Genomic DNA, 15,710 nt, shown 5'->3' on the forward strand with positions numbered 1-15,710 from the left:
GTCACCCCAACTGACCCCTCCTCAGGGCCGGAATTGTGGACCTGCCGACCGTGCACACACGACCCTCGATGTATTTATGTAATATGCTATGCAGCTCCCAGGGAGGTGGTGCACGAATGGGGCGTGAGAGAGGGAGAGAGGGAGGGAGGTGAAGGGGATGTAGGTAAGTGAAAGAGAGAGAGAGGGGGGGTGGAAAAGGGTAAGTGGGGAGGGAGCGAAATGAGAGGAGTCCCGAGGAAGCCGATTTAAGAGAGCAGGGGCAGGGGGATGGAGGGGAAGAGGGATGGAGAGGAGGAGAGTGGGAGGGAGAGAGAGAGATGAAGAGGGAGGGAGGCGATCAATGTGGCAGCGGCGGAAAAGAAAAGGAGGGGAGGGGGAGGGTAGGTGGGGCGGGGGGGGGGCGGCGGCAATTGAGGGGTTGTGGGGGGACGGGAGGCTAAGGGGAGGGGAGAGTGGGAGGGTCATGAATGGCGAGGAGACGGGGAGGAAAGGGAAATTGGTCGAAGGGAGAACCGGAACGGAGGAACGCGAAGGGTACGTATAAGGCAGAGAGACGGAAAGAAGCAAGGGCAGAGAGGGAGGAGCAAAGATTCGAGCACGGGAGAGGGGAAAGGGGGCGAGGAGGGAGCGGAGGCAAGGGGGGGGAGGGATAAGGAAATGGGTGAATGATTTATTGCTTCGCAGAAATTTTGCAACGGTGGAATAAAACCCACTTCAGTAAATTTAAGGTTTCCGAGAAGAGAAAATGCGCGCGGGGACGCTCGAAAAAAAAAGAGAAAAAAAGAGGAAGATATACGTGAGGCGAGGCGATATATATATCGAGGACGCTCCTGCTAAAGGCACAGATACTGGTTCCTGGATCATTCGGGACGGAGAAAGGTTCGCGTTTTGAATTTTTTTCTAGACAATACAAACATTTGCACCCAAAAAGATAATTTTCATCTTATTTCATTACGACGGTTCCCAATTTATTTCTCAAGAAAGCCTGCGAACGGTTAACGCATAAATGAAGAAATTAAAAGATGCGAAATACGCAGAAAGATCCTGAAAAAATGACACGCCCCCCTTCCTGGATCTTTGCGCCGAGAGCAACGAAAAAACTTAACATTTGTATACGACGGAAGAAAGTTTCTTGATATGAAACACATTCTTCTTGTGTGGGATTCTATTCTGTCCCAAAAAGAAATGGATATTTTAGAAGAATAAAATTATAGGGGAAATCCCTAAAAATAAGTATAGCGCGAAGCATTTTACATAAAAAAACATGAGACTCCCGTTTTACAAACCAAGAATTCCCCTCATGAGCTAGAAAGAAGTAATTAGAAAATCTGCGGGGAGATGACTAAGGATATTTAGCGGAAAACGAAATGTAAAAATGAATGACCCAACTAAGTACCAAGGTCGTCTAATTTTTCCATTTCTCCAATAATGTGAGATATGGAACAAAAACATAAATTGCGGTAAATAAAAAAAAATAGACTAGACCATTGCAAATTAAAAGGTAAACATTCCGTGAAGAAATGTACACTATGCTAAGTACACTGTCGATTTGCAAATGTACAAAATGTTACAATGAAAATTAAACATTTATATTCCAAAGCTTTAAGGCCGTTTAGGATGAAATACACTTTGATAACATCGCAAAATGGTGTTCCAAATCATATTTCACCATTACAGACATGAACTATGTTTTCTATTTCATACATGATGAATTACTAGAGCTGCTAACAGTCATATACTACAGCTGGACATAATATAAAGACTACTAAAATGTTAACCACAATTTCAGGTACATAATAAATAAATAAATATATATATATACATATACACACACACACACACACACACACACACATATATATATATATATATATATATATATATATATATATATATATATATATATATATATCTATATATATATATATATTTTTATATACACAAAAACAAATATTTAAACACACACACACACATATATATAATTATATATACACACACATATATGTATATATATATATTATATATATATATTATATATATATATATATATATATATATATATATATATATATATATATATATATATATATATATATATATACATACACATTTTTATATCCCTCCCCGGACTACACCCTTGACTTGGTGGAAGGGCTTGTGCGTTCCGATGACCCCTAGAGCTGTGCTGGCGGGAGTAATAATTATTGCTCCTGGTAGGGTCACCCATGCCAGATAGGTCGAAGGTTAGGAGCCAGACGAAAGGTAGTCCACGCAGCGTCTGTCCCTCAGTGAGGCGGCTGCAATGGCGTCTGACCCCAGTGGGGCGGCCAGTAAGTGATGGTGTCACGTTAAAAACACTATTGAGGAAGGCAACGGGAAACCACCTCAATTATCATTCCCAAGAAAAATATGATGGACTATACAGATATTTTGAGTCCTGGCAACTACGGGGCTCGGCCCAAACGGCCGTGTGTCGTGCCCGGCAGCGGGGGAGGCAAGGCTTCCGCGGTCGTCATCCTACGAAACGCTTGCAAGGGAAAACCGGCAGCAGCAGGACGGAAGACGCAGAAGAAGAAGACCAAATTAGTTGGAATAGGAATGTGGAATGTTAGGACAATGATGAGGACAGGGAAATTGGAGAATGTTAAGCGACAGATGGAAAGGGGAAATATAGATATTTTAGGTCTATGCGAGGTGAGATGGAAGGATAGCGAGGATTACTGGAGTGATATTTATAGAATAATTTACAGTGGGGGGGACGAGAGCCAACGAGGGGTTGCCATAGTATTAAATAAAGAGGTAGGAAGAAGCGTAGTCAACATAGAGCAAGTAACGGATAGATTATTACCAGTAGAGATAAACGCAGAACCGACGAACTTGGTTATTATTCAGGTAAACATGCCACCGAGCAACCATAGGGAAGAAGAGGTCGATAGGATATACGATCAGTTAGAGGACATAATCGCGTGTGTTCTCGCAGGGAAACATTTGATAGTGATGGGGGATACGAATGCGACGGTAGGCGAAGGAAGAGATGGTGATGAGGTGGGGGACTACGGTTTAGGCACGAGGAATGACGGTGCGAAGGAAGCAGTTGAGTTCTGCAGGAGAAAGGGGTTAGTCATTATCAGCACTTGGTTTAGACACCACACAAGGTGAGAGTATACATGGAAAATGCCAGGTGACTCAGAAAGGTATCAGCTAGATTATATTCTGGTTAGACACAGGTTTAGGAACAGTGTGATGAATTCGCACAGCTTCCCGGGAGTGGACGTGGACTCTGACCACAATTTAGTTGTTATGAAATGTAGAGTCCGTTTCAAAAAGAAAATGCAGGGGCGGCGGGCTAGAAAATTGAACGTGGGGGCACTAAATGGTTTGAAAAGGAAGGAGTAAAAACTGGCGGTAGAGGAAATCATGGAGGAAGGTAAAGAGCTAAGTACTATCGAAGAAAAATGGGAAAGGATCAAGAAAGGGTTATCGAAAGCCGCAAAAGACAATATTGGAACCGAGGAAACCTTGGATAACGGATGAGATGATTACAAAGATGGATAAGAGGAGAAAATGGAAGAATGTAAATACAGAGTTAGGCAAAATGAAGCACAAAGATTTAAACAATAAATTGAGGCGGGCAACAAATAAAGCAAAAGAAGCATGGTGGAAGACGCAGTGTGAGGATATGGAAAGTTTGCAGAGGAAGGGTGAAATCGGTGCTCTGTACAGCAAAGTTAAATCGTTATCGGGAAGTAAGAAAGGAAGAGCTATGCTAACAGTTAGAGATAAGGCGGGTAAGGTAATAGTTGACGCAGGAAAGATCCAAGAGAGATGGAAGGACTATATAGAAGAACTGTATAGTAAAGAGCTTAGACCAACAAAGTTAGACATTGAAAAGGAACATGACGTAGAGGAAGGTAGCTTAGGTCCAGGCATACTAGACAATGAGATAGAAAGGGCATTAAGGGAGATGAAACTAAATAAGGCCGTGGGGGTGGATAACATTCCCGTGGAACTTTTAAAATGCTTAGGAAAATGTGGGAGGAAGAGGCTATATGGGCTGATCCGTAGTATTTATGAGGAAGGAATCTGGCCAGAAGACTTTGTGAGATCAGTTTTGGTTCCTATTACGAAAAAGGTAAAGGCTACATCATGTGAGGACTACAGGACAATAAGTTTGATATTTCACGCAGCTAAAGTTGTTCTCAGGATCATAAGTAAAAGGATAGAGAGAATGATTACTTAGGGGATGACCAGTTCGGGTTTAGGAAGGGGAGAGGTACGCGTGATGCCATTGCAGTAATAAGATCACTAATAGAGTGGAAAATAGAATACTATTAGGACGTATTTGCCTGTTTCGTAGATTTCGAAAAAGCGTTTGATAGAGTGAATTGGGAAAAACTAATGAGTATATTGAAGAAAATAGGAATAGATTGGAGGGACAGGAGGCTAATCCGCAACCTGTACATGCCTCAGACTGCTCAGGTGCGGGTGGGAAACGGGGAGTCCGGATGGGCAGTGTTAGGAAGAGGTGTAAGACAGGGTTGCCCATTATCACCTTTGCTGTTCAACCTCAATGCAGAGGAAATGATTAAAAGAGGCATGGGAAAAACTGGATGTAGGAATGAAAGTGGGCGGGGAATTCGTAAAATCAGTTGGGTTTGCTGATGACCAAGCTTTAGTTTGTCAATCAGCCAAGGGGTTGCAAGCATTGCTGAGTGAATTGGAAATTCAGTGCGAAAGGTATGGGATGAGAATCAATATTAATAAAAAAATGTTATGAGATTTTCTAGAAAGAAAAAGGCTGAGCTAAACATAAAAACTAGAGTAGGTAGAACAGTTAACGTATCTCGGAAGTGTTTGGACCAACAGGGTCAAAGTAGTCGGGATGTAAGGAGAAAATTGCCCTAGGCAAAGAGGCTTTCACAAGGAGGAGGGAGTTTATGGCAGGGACTTTGAGTAAGGATGTTAAGAAAAGACTGGTAAAAACTTTGATATGGAGCGTAGCTATGTACGGCGCGGAAACGTGGTCATTGAAGCAGGAGGATGGACTTAGATTAGAGGCTTTTGAAATGTGGGTGAGGAGAAGAATGGAGAAGGTGAAATGGACAGAGAAGAAAACAAATGAGGAAGTACTTGGTATGGTGGGCGAAGAGAGGGGTTTGTTGGGAGAAATCCTATGGAGGTAGGGCGTATTAAACGGCAGTGGGATGTTGAAGACTGTGATAGAGGGGAGAATGTTAGGGAAACGAGGAAAGGGAAGGAACAGGATAGGGATGTTGGACGGGATGAAGGGAGGAAGGAAGTACACAGAGATGAAGAGGGTCTTGTTGTAGAATACGATGTTGGGTTATGTTTTGTTAAGAGGGACAAAATTCTCATTTGGTAGCTGTGTCCATCCAAAAACCTAACTTAACAGTTAGATTACATAATTATACAAATAAAACAGTTAGATTACATAATTATACAAATAAATAAATATATATATACACACACAAACGTAATATTTTTACGACATCAAATTCCACAGAATCACACTCAGGCATTGCATACATACGCTTCGATGTTCTTCATCTTGTGTGAGAAGGTGAAAATTTTGCTTCTTAAATTCGGCACATGCATATAAAAATTAAATTTTATTAGTTAACACATTTCCATTTAAAGCATTAACTCAGTCGTCTAAGATTTTTCGGAAAATCCCGTAGTCTATGGAAAACGTGTTTCACCTCAGTTTAGGTGGTACTTGGTATTAACAGTTATTCAGGAAATTCTATCCACTGCATTAGCCAAACAGCGAAAATCATTTCGCCATGCGAAATACGGTTTCCCCAAATTTTATTAATACGTGAAATGTGGCCAATGAGGAGTATGCATCGCACTTATAAAAATAAAACAGTCTCAGGCGTAACATGGTGGAAATCAATCGTTTTGAAAGAAGACACTTTGCTTTTCCAAATAAGAATATTTTTATTACGACCTAGGTTTCGCTACAGCAATAGCGACGGAGAAACCAGAATATGTTACGCTGAAACGAAACCTAGGTCGTAATAAAAATACTATACGTGTCTTCTTTCATTATGTATCACACTGTTATTGGTCTCATTTCGTAAATTATCCGGTCTAATAATAGGTCGGTGGTGAATCGCAATTCAATAAAAAAATCACTGAACGCGTGAAATCTTGCGTTAAAATTAATTGCTGACAATGATAATTGAGACAAAGGGGAAATACAATAAATTGACTTGGAGCCTGAGGGAGATATGAAGTCATTCACTGACTTTGATCATCGTTTAATGAGTACCACGAAAAAGTAATTTGCAAAGCAAATATGAAGCTTGGTGATGCGTGAAGACGCTTGACTTGCTCAATCCACCAAAATCAAGCACGCTTTCCAACACAATTTTCATACTACTGCGTACTTCGAAGACCCCCTACCGCGTCATTAAAAAAAAAGAAGACATAAACAGCACTTAAGGGATGATTTCGAAATTTAGAATTGCCAGAAGGAGCTAGTGTGTTTGCATTATTGCACACATAATTTGAAATTATTATTACCAACAAGACTGGTTACGTTCTAGAATAGAATGGTTTGAGGCGTCACTTTGTGGAAGCGATTCATATCGGAAAAGAAAATATTTTGTTCTTCCACACATTTTATTATTCACGACCTAGGTTTCGAATTAATAAGTCAGCCTGATGACGACTTTGTAAGTCGAAACCAAGGTCGTAAAAAATAAATTATAAGTGGAAGAACTACATATTTTCTTTACAAACCAAATTACGTTCTATCAAAGGGATAAGGTCATATAAAAACAAAAGAATCACGATAATTTCAAATAACTCATTACATCGATGTCGACAAGCATATCATTTTTCTACTTCAAAATGAGCATCAACGACCGTGGTTAAGAAAAGAAAACCATATTCCTAAAGAGAGGAATTGAATGTGAACAACCGAAGGGGATATTTATAAAGGATACGGCGCTGGAACTTGGAAAAAACAACATGATTCGGCGTCAGAGCAGCGCCGACAGTGGCTCCCTCACCGACTGCGCGAGGATCGTCGTCATTTCACAGAAGGACCTTATCGTCGGACTTAAAAACTGGGGAAATATAGCAAACGCCTGACTGAACACACGCCAATCGTCAGAGTGCACGACGCTAAAGCACGGAAACGATCCATGTGAAAGAGCTTTGGTTTCCAGACGGACTGAGCAAATGAAATTAACCATTCGCTCCGCTACGCCGGGCCGATCTTTCCCTCTGTGATGCGCCTATGCACGGACGTACGCATGCAGCCGCACTCTCCAAGAGGGTGTGCTTTGAATTAGGGAGGGGCTCGGCGGCGGCAGTGGGAAAGGCCCCGGGGTGTGTATGTGTGGGGGGGGGGAGGAAGAGGGAGGCCGAGAGGGAGCCGATATCTCCCGTGACAGAGGGCCATGAGCGTGAATCGAGTGCAGTTGTCAGGTGGCGAGGGGCCCACGGGGGTGGGAGGGAAGGAGAGAGAGAGAGAGAGAGAGAGAGAGAGAGAGAGAGAGAGAGAGAGAGAGAGAGAGAGAGAGAGAGAGAGAGAGAGAGCCTCTGCGCGTATTCCCTTGGACATGTTTCCAGCCGGGTGCCGCCGCCGGCAACCACCTGGAGTTCTGGTGCATGCCTCACGCTGCGAGATGGGCTACATGAAAATGGGGTTATTCCAAAGGAGAGGGTATAAAAAGAAAAAAAAACAAACACATTGCCCCATGATAAAAAAAGAAAAATCCACAAAAGAATATTGAAATTTCTACACGCTCATTTTTTTTTTGGGAGAGTGAGATGAGCGCTGAAGGGAAATTGAGTGAAGTTAACCGTTCGCTTCTAGAAAATGTGTTAGCATTTGTAGCGCGATAATTGGACTGAATTGAAACATATTACTCGATCAAATGTTTCTTCGTCATGATCCCAACTTGCAAGCCGTAACTTCAGTTATTCGAGGTATTCTACCCATTAATGATGTTTGTTGGATTGCCCCTACGATGACGACTGTAATCTTCTGCGCATCAAGGGAACTTGTTTGTTTTCCCTATTGCATTTCCCTCTTTCATTTCATACTCCCACCTGCTTTTTGCTGCCTAAAAAGTCTCACTTTTGGTATCTACCTTCCTATTCCCAGCTTGCCCAACATTTGTCATCCAACATCCCACCATCTTCAAATATTTCCTCCAACCACCTTTTCTGCATTCGCCCCAGCAACCTACTCTCTTCGCCTACCACAATAAAAACACTTCATTTAAAGCGTTTGTCTTTCTCTCCGTCAAACTTATTTTCTCAAATTCCCCGCCACGCCCACACCTCAAAATCGTCCAGTCTAGTACGCCCATCACCCTGCATTTGAACACCACACTTGCATTTTCGGCTCCATATTCAAGATTACACAAGTCCTTTTTTCACATCTTTACTTAGTGCACCAGTCGTCAATTCTCTTTCTTGAGAATGCTTCTTTCACTTATGAAATTCTTCTCTTCTACTATCCACACTAACATGCCCATTTTCTTCTAAAATACACAATATGTACAAGATTTGTGTAAAAAGTATCGGTAACATATATTTCCCTGACGTGAGCGTGAAGTGCTGAATTCAGGCCGTCATTTGAGTGTGCGCATGATCGCAGATCGTACTGGAATTGACAACATAAACTCGTCCCGAAGATCATGACGGAAGACCAAGAGCAGAGTCGGGCGTCTGCCTGCGAAGATCTTCTGAAACGACATCGCGACGATTCCCCAACCCCCTTAGAGTCCCGACTTGTCACCAGCAGCCTATTTCCTATTTCCAAAAGCGAAATCCTAACTCAAAGGACACCATTATGGGACCCTAAGAACCGTCAAAGAAACTTGCACGCGTACCCTTAAGGACCTTCCGGAATCCGCCTACCAGGGAGACTTCCAGTCGTGGAAGACCCTCAAAGGATGTACTTCGAAGAATTTTGAGGCATTGTAGCAATATCTGAAATATATCTATTTTCCAGAAACTTTTTCCGATACGTTTTGTACAATTCATGTACGCACGTACAATTTTAATCAAACAGCAATACATCGGTAGCATCTGGAGCCTTTGGATTTTCGTATGACGAAAATCAACTTATCATAAGACTTTTAAATATTCAACTCAACTACGTTTTCGCTGTGCTTGGGTACTTCCAAGAGTAGGGTGCGTTCCAAAAGTAATAATTTTTATTTTTTTAAGTAATTTATGGAATAAATTTGCAGTAACACTTAAAATTCTTCAAAGTACTGTCCTTGGGCCTCTGCACATTTTTTCCAGCAACTCTGCCATGACCGGTACGCGCCCTGGGAGGCATCTTCGGGGACCTCTCGCAAGGTATTCGTCACGGCTCTCTTATTGGATCTCTTTTATGGAGGAAGAACGGGTTCCTTTCAGGGCTACCTTAATCCGAGGGAACAAAAAGAAGATTGCTGGGGCGACGTCAGGACTAAAAATGGGGGGGGGGGCAGCGTTGGCACCTGGTGTTTGGCCAGAAACTCTCGGACTCGTAGCGCGTTGTCGTGATGGAGTTTCCAGGTAGCGGAGATGTCTTTTCTCGTCCTGATGACCCTTTTTCAGAGTCTTTCCAGCGCATCCACGGAGTAGGCAGCGATAACTGTCTGCGTTCGAGGAACAAACTGCTTATGGACAACTCCTTTAAGGTCGAAAAAGACAATGAGCATTGTTTTCACTTTTGATTTGCTCATTTTAGCCATTTTGAGCTTGGGGGACTGGTCGGTGTGCCACTCAGAGCTTTGGCGTTTTATTTCTGGGTCGTCTTCAAATACCCAGGTTTTATCACCAGTGATGACGTTCTCCAAATAATCAGGTTCATTTCAATACGTTGCCCAAGTTCACTTGAAATTTCCGCTGGGTTGGGATTTCGTGACACGGTCGGCGCACAGAGATTCACAATAGCAGACGCACCGCCGCTTCCAGAACTTGGAGAGCACTGATACCGGTTTCACGGCAAAGCTTAGCATCTCCCCCCCCCACCTACCCCAAGTGGTTCTATTTCACTCCGACCAATAGGAGCGGCGCGAAAAATTCAATTGCATTACTTTAAGAACGCACCCTGTACATTTACGATTGCTCGTACACAAACCTATTTTATCCAATCCTGAAAGAAGAGAATAGATATTTAGAATCAGTGGAATTCAGATTCAGCGGTATATTTGAATAAATAAAAAAAGACGTTACTGTGGGTAATAGAGTTCAAATGACCTTCTATTTACCGACAAATGCCTAGAGCGCTTAGAGGCAAAAGCAATTTTAAAAGTGATTCATCTATACACTACCGGATTTCTTTAAGATGTAGTCACTTGAAATGCAGACATAGGAGCAGAATAGACATAAAAGTCCAAGCAGGCAATTAAGGGGGAAGCGTAAAAAAATCCGCAAAAAAGACGGGAAATGGGCTCCTTACGGCGGAAAGGATCCTGGCAAAGGCAACGTCAAAGCCTGGCAAGAGCTTTCGAAAGGAAATGAGAAAGAGATTGTAAAAAATATATTATGTTAAACTTAAGACTTTGATAAGTTTAGCAAAGGAAGTCAAAATAATAGGGGTTTTGCATTAATTATTTAACCACCTCAGAAATATATATTGAGAGAAAAGTCAACAAAAATATCTAGTGTCGACTATATCGCTTTAATATGGGAAAGGGGACTAAAGATGAATTACTACGGAGAGCCTTTTCAAAATTGAAAATCGTGCTTCGATTTCAAAGTATTTGGGGTATTTCTGAATTGATACTCATGATAGGCATGATACGACAAAAAGTATTTCGATCGAGGCTTTCATACCTTCGTACGTATTCAGCAGGCTAATGCTTAAAACGATAAGCCTAGGTCAACTCTTAAGAGCATCAAATCCGTTTTAATGCACACATAAATAATTACTACAATTGCATACCGGGAGAACAAAACACGGACCTCGGAATTCATGTTTTGTTAAGTCTCGGGTAATTAAAGGTGAATATTATGGATAGCAAGAATGCATGCGGTATCTTTATGATGAATAGAAATTGCAAAAACAGGATTCATGGGCATTATAATACTCTATTTATAAATCCATTTAATTTAAATATTTAATAAAATCACACTTGGAAACGCGTTTTCCCAAAAATCGGATAAATAGAAAGCAATCACGAAAGGAAAGGAAATATAGAAGGAGGGCTCAACTGAAAAATCTCAATTTACCATACAACCAGCCTTCAACCCCCAATGTCGTTTTGACAGTCGAGGATAGAGCTGACCTGTTACGTACGTCCTTAAGCCCTGTGGCGACAGGGATTCATACATGTCGAGTCCCTTCCAGCATGCGGTTTTCCAGAGAAGCTGCGGTTTCTTTTCTGATACCACATGGTTGGGACAGGTGGGGCCCGAGACCACATGCAATCTGAACCTAAGACCTTTCGGTCCGCAGCCGAAAACTCAACCCAAAGACTGCCACGCCCTACGATTTCACGAAAAAAACTATCATCTTCTTCCTTCATTGGATACCCCGGGCAGTCTTGTTATTTCCAATTCTTTCTCAATGCCGTCTAGGAAAAAATGTTTCCGAAAAAGTAAATTGCAATTCAGAGTTTTCAAGCTTTAATTACGACTTCAAAGAGACCTGGAAGTTCACAGATTAGTGCTCTCTCAAGAACGCGGATGCTGAGATTAATACAGTCAGCATCCTTCCTCGTTGTAAATTACAAGAGCCGTCGAAAAGAGGAAGAGACGACATGAAAGGCAGAGTTTCCACATACTTAATTAAAGTAACCATGAAATAATTAATGAAAATCTTAACGCATATAAAATAAGCTAGGATAATTGTTTTGAAATCCTGGCATATTTACAGCTGTCAATCCCTGTCATATTTCGTAAAATCAAGCATGTCGCGTTTTTTTCATTCATGCAGAGAGAGTATCGAAATACTGTTTCGGCTCAACTGTGTGATTGCGATGATACAATAACGAATCCCACCGACTATAAAAAAGACTACTTCAAACTGAACTTAATGTAAAAATTAATTGAGGTTTGGAATTTCAATGGTATCGGGCTTAACCTTGTGAACATTCACCTTGAGGAAGAAGACAAACTTTTTAAAATTCACCAAAAACATTTTTTTTATTAATACGGTACTACCGGTTTCTTCTCATGCGTGACATCTTCAGGAGGAGGTTAAGATGTCACCGATGTGATGAAACCGGTAGTAACGTATTGATAAATATTTTTTTGGTAGTAGTAGTAGTATTCAGGGGAGGCTACCGACAGCTGAGGTCATTTGCGCCAAAGGGGATGGAGAGGAAAGGATGAAGGGTGGAGGGAAACCCGGCGTTGGCATTAGCCTACTCTTTGCGAAAAGCGCCAAGGGGTCCGCAGCTTAACGTCCCATCCGACGGACGGCGTACTCACTCAAAGTACCCTCCACAAAGCACCTCAAGTAGGGATCGAGATACCTCTGAAAAATACTCAACACCGCCGGGATTTGAACCCGGGCCCTCTGGGTGGGAAGCCAGTACGGTAGCCCCCGCACCATCTCGATCCCTTTTTTTTGTAAATTTCACAAAGGTTTGTCTTATTCCTCCGAGATTTGGAACATCCAAATGACTCCCAAAAGAATACATTTACCGTTTATGGCTGGCGTAATAAAAGAAAAATTAGGTCACCTATGAGACTTTCAACAGGGTATTTTCGGCGTAGCGTTAACCCTCAGAAAGGATTGACCGTAAGCGATTACGACCTCGTTCGTCATTTCTGAACCGCTTCCACTGACTCCCGAGGCGCGGCCGGTCACCAGCGCGCGCGCGCCACGCTGAATTGAATCATTTTTACGTCTCCCTCGGCGATGATTCGAATCGACGCCGCGCGTGGGTTTCGATTGCCGAGAGCCGTTTCAGGAATTTCCGTTTCTGCGAAAGTGAAAATATGAATTCGCGGTAGAAAGAACTGCCTCCGGGAAGAACGAACTCGAGTTGGTTCGCAGGACCGCAGCAAATGTCAGACGACGAATAAATCTGAAGTAGTAAGTAATCCTCCCTTTTGCAGCATTGGTTTCGGAGAGGTACGCCCATCCGGAATACTACAAGGGAGGCGGATCAAGCAAGCCACACTGATCGCAAGACGAGAGCCCTTTGCGCCGTCACTCAGTTAAGCGTGATATTAACAGACTGCAGAATGCCAAGTTAGAGTGCATCATGAAGTGAGCATCCATGTTTCGTGAGAGAGAGAGAGCGCGGGATGAAAATAAGATTATAGAGACTCCCTCTAGATCACACGAACGTGCCCGTGCTCATCCAAGCAAAGCGAATGCATCCCTTCGGTTTAATATACTTCCTGCCCCGTCAAGACGTTAGTCCAATAAGGCATACATAGTTCCAACCGACTTAGTCGGCACACACTTTGCCGAAATGTATTTTCATTTTTCCTCTCAAACTTAGGTTTTTTCAAGTTCAAATCTTTTTAAAATTGTGTCCGATACTTACGAATACAGCAAACGGATTTGGGATAGCGACTGCCGATACATAATTTTACATATTCAATTGACAACTATTCACTAGGAAAAACAACTCATTAACTACGTGCGACTGGATTACTTACAACAAAAGTTTTACACTTAAATTACTTGCAAGAAAATTCACGCAATTGGAATGAATGCGTTACATTCGTCCTTTACAAGAGAAAATTTTCCAACAAACAGTACAATACTTCGATGACGGTCATTTTAACTGAAGGAATTCCCCGGACAAGGAATTGAACCATGGGCTGAATCTATTCTTTCGGTTTCCAAAAGCAGGGTACTACACTAGTAGACACTACCACGTATTGTTCGGCAGTTGGGACTGTTTCAGTGATCAGGCAATGAGCAATGATTATTCGACGAATTAACGTTAAAGAATTTTATTACTTAAAGTAAAAACGAAAATAAACGTAGAAAAAAATCTGTCTTGAAAGAGCTTCTTATTACGTAAGACTCACCTGGTTTTCACTTAGGTCTGCAAGGCTTAAGTTGTACACCAAATTCCTGAAAAGTAAATAAAAATATAAGTCGAAAAAAGAAAATGTGAAGTTTTGAAATTAACACTTTTACATAGCCTCAGAAAATAAGTGTGAAGTGATCTAGGGCTGGTGGTATCCAAGAAGGCAATGAAAAATATGCAAATCCAAAATTGAGGAAGCAAAAAATAAAACACGGATTATACTTATTGAAAAGTGATGTGTTTCAAGAACAGATGTTAACATAATAAACACTTTTGATAACAGTAATAAAATAGGAAATTATACACAATTTTCGATGCTTTGAATTTCCGATATTGTAGAAACTGATTTTTAGATACAATATCTATAAGGAATTCACAGGTGATCGAATTAGCAAGTTAAAGATTAATAAACAATTCCATCAAATGCTGACTTATGCATGGTAAAATGGATAGATAAAAAACATGACACTTTCATACCACTACTACTTTAAATGACGCTTGCAGTGTACGAGAGATTCGCATCATTCAGATTCGGGGAAGTAGATTGAAGCAGATAAATTAGGCCGACAGCTGGTATCTAGAAAAGAAGCATGATGAAAGTTAACTTCATGGGAAGCCCTATTCGGTACGCAGTGGGCAATGTATTTAGAGGATTTAGAGATCAAATTATTACGGAATGCACGTAGCACCGAAATAATTAGAATTTCAATTCAAACGTTATAGAATCAGGTCATGCATTCCCGCTCAGAAGATTCAGGATTTACGCGGGTTTAAACAATTTTTGGAGTGAAATGGCATTCCAACTTTGCATTGGACCTCTGGGCGGCGCTGAGGTAATATCAACACTGGCTAATCGTCTTGCGAGCTGAAACATGATTTTTTTCGAATGGTGTCAATCAATTTGAGCGCAGAACCAAAATGCAAATTTAATGGCTATTCAGTCTTAACCATATTCAATTTGAACACAGATTTGAACGCCATTAAGAATGGTTAACCTGAACAGGATTTGAACCGCGAACCTTTCATGCGATTTTCACGCGATTACGTAGGCCATAACCCCTGAGAGGTCCTAATTGAGAATGAGAAGTCCTAATTAATGAAGAATCACCATGCAAAATTTACAGGAACCACGCCGTAACATTTGCGATCTGTGATTCGTCAGGAATTTTGAATTTGACGGAGGTGGATTTCATTCAGGTGACCACTTTTTCACGCCAAGGGACTTTTTATTGAACATACGTCATAAGGACAATAGAGAAAAATATATTCTCATCATATCTTAGAACGGTTTAAAAAAAACTCTCAAAACACCAAGCTTTTTAAAAGTGACGCTTTGACATTTTTTCCCAAGTATTCACCTACAAATGAACCAGTAAATCTGGAGGTGAGATCCAATATTGGCCATCTAGGCCGAGCACCACATTGACTGACAACGGTACCAACACTCCCTGATAAAACGACAGATATCCACTAAAGGTTCTGTACTTCTACTGGAAAATTAGTGGGCATCGGAATATGACAGGGGAAATTATTTTCAAAGAGACCGTAATAATTTACACTATGGAGATGAGAAATGATCTCCAGCACAATTAATCCAGAATATTTTACAATAATAATATTGTTATGGTTTCCGCTGTGGTGAGCACGATGAGATTCTACATGCTCCGAAACACGACCAATGTCTCAAAAATCTCAAATAAACTCAGTAGCGTATTCAAAATATAAGAG

General features: G+C 41.5%; 1 protein-coding gene across 1 annotated transcript in view; it reads right to left on the minus strand.

Annotated features, from left to right (window-relative positions):
• The window catches only part of Sema1a (semaphorin 1a), a 303,018-nt gene that overhangs the window by 47,403 nt on the left and 239,905 nt on the right, over positions 1 to 15,710 (minus strand). Inside the window, exon 4 of the mRNA XM_071584531.1 lies at positions 13,981 to 14,026. Within this exon, the coding sequence (XP_071440632.1) occupies positions 13,981 to 14,026 (46 nt within the window). The remainder of the gene's footprint in view (positions 1 to 13,980; positions 14,027 to 15,710) is intronic.

The sequence above is a fragment of the Hetaerina americana genome, unplaced genomic scaffold (genome assembly GCF_022747635.1).
Source record: "Hetaerina americana unplaced genomic scaffold, ioHetAmer1.1.p SCAF_1, whole genome shotgun sequence".
Taxonomy (NCBI): domain Eukaryota; kingdom Metazoa; phylum Arthropoda; class Insecta; order Odonata; family Calopterygidae; genus Hetaerina; species Hetaerina americana.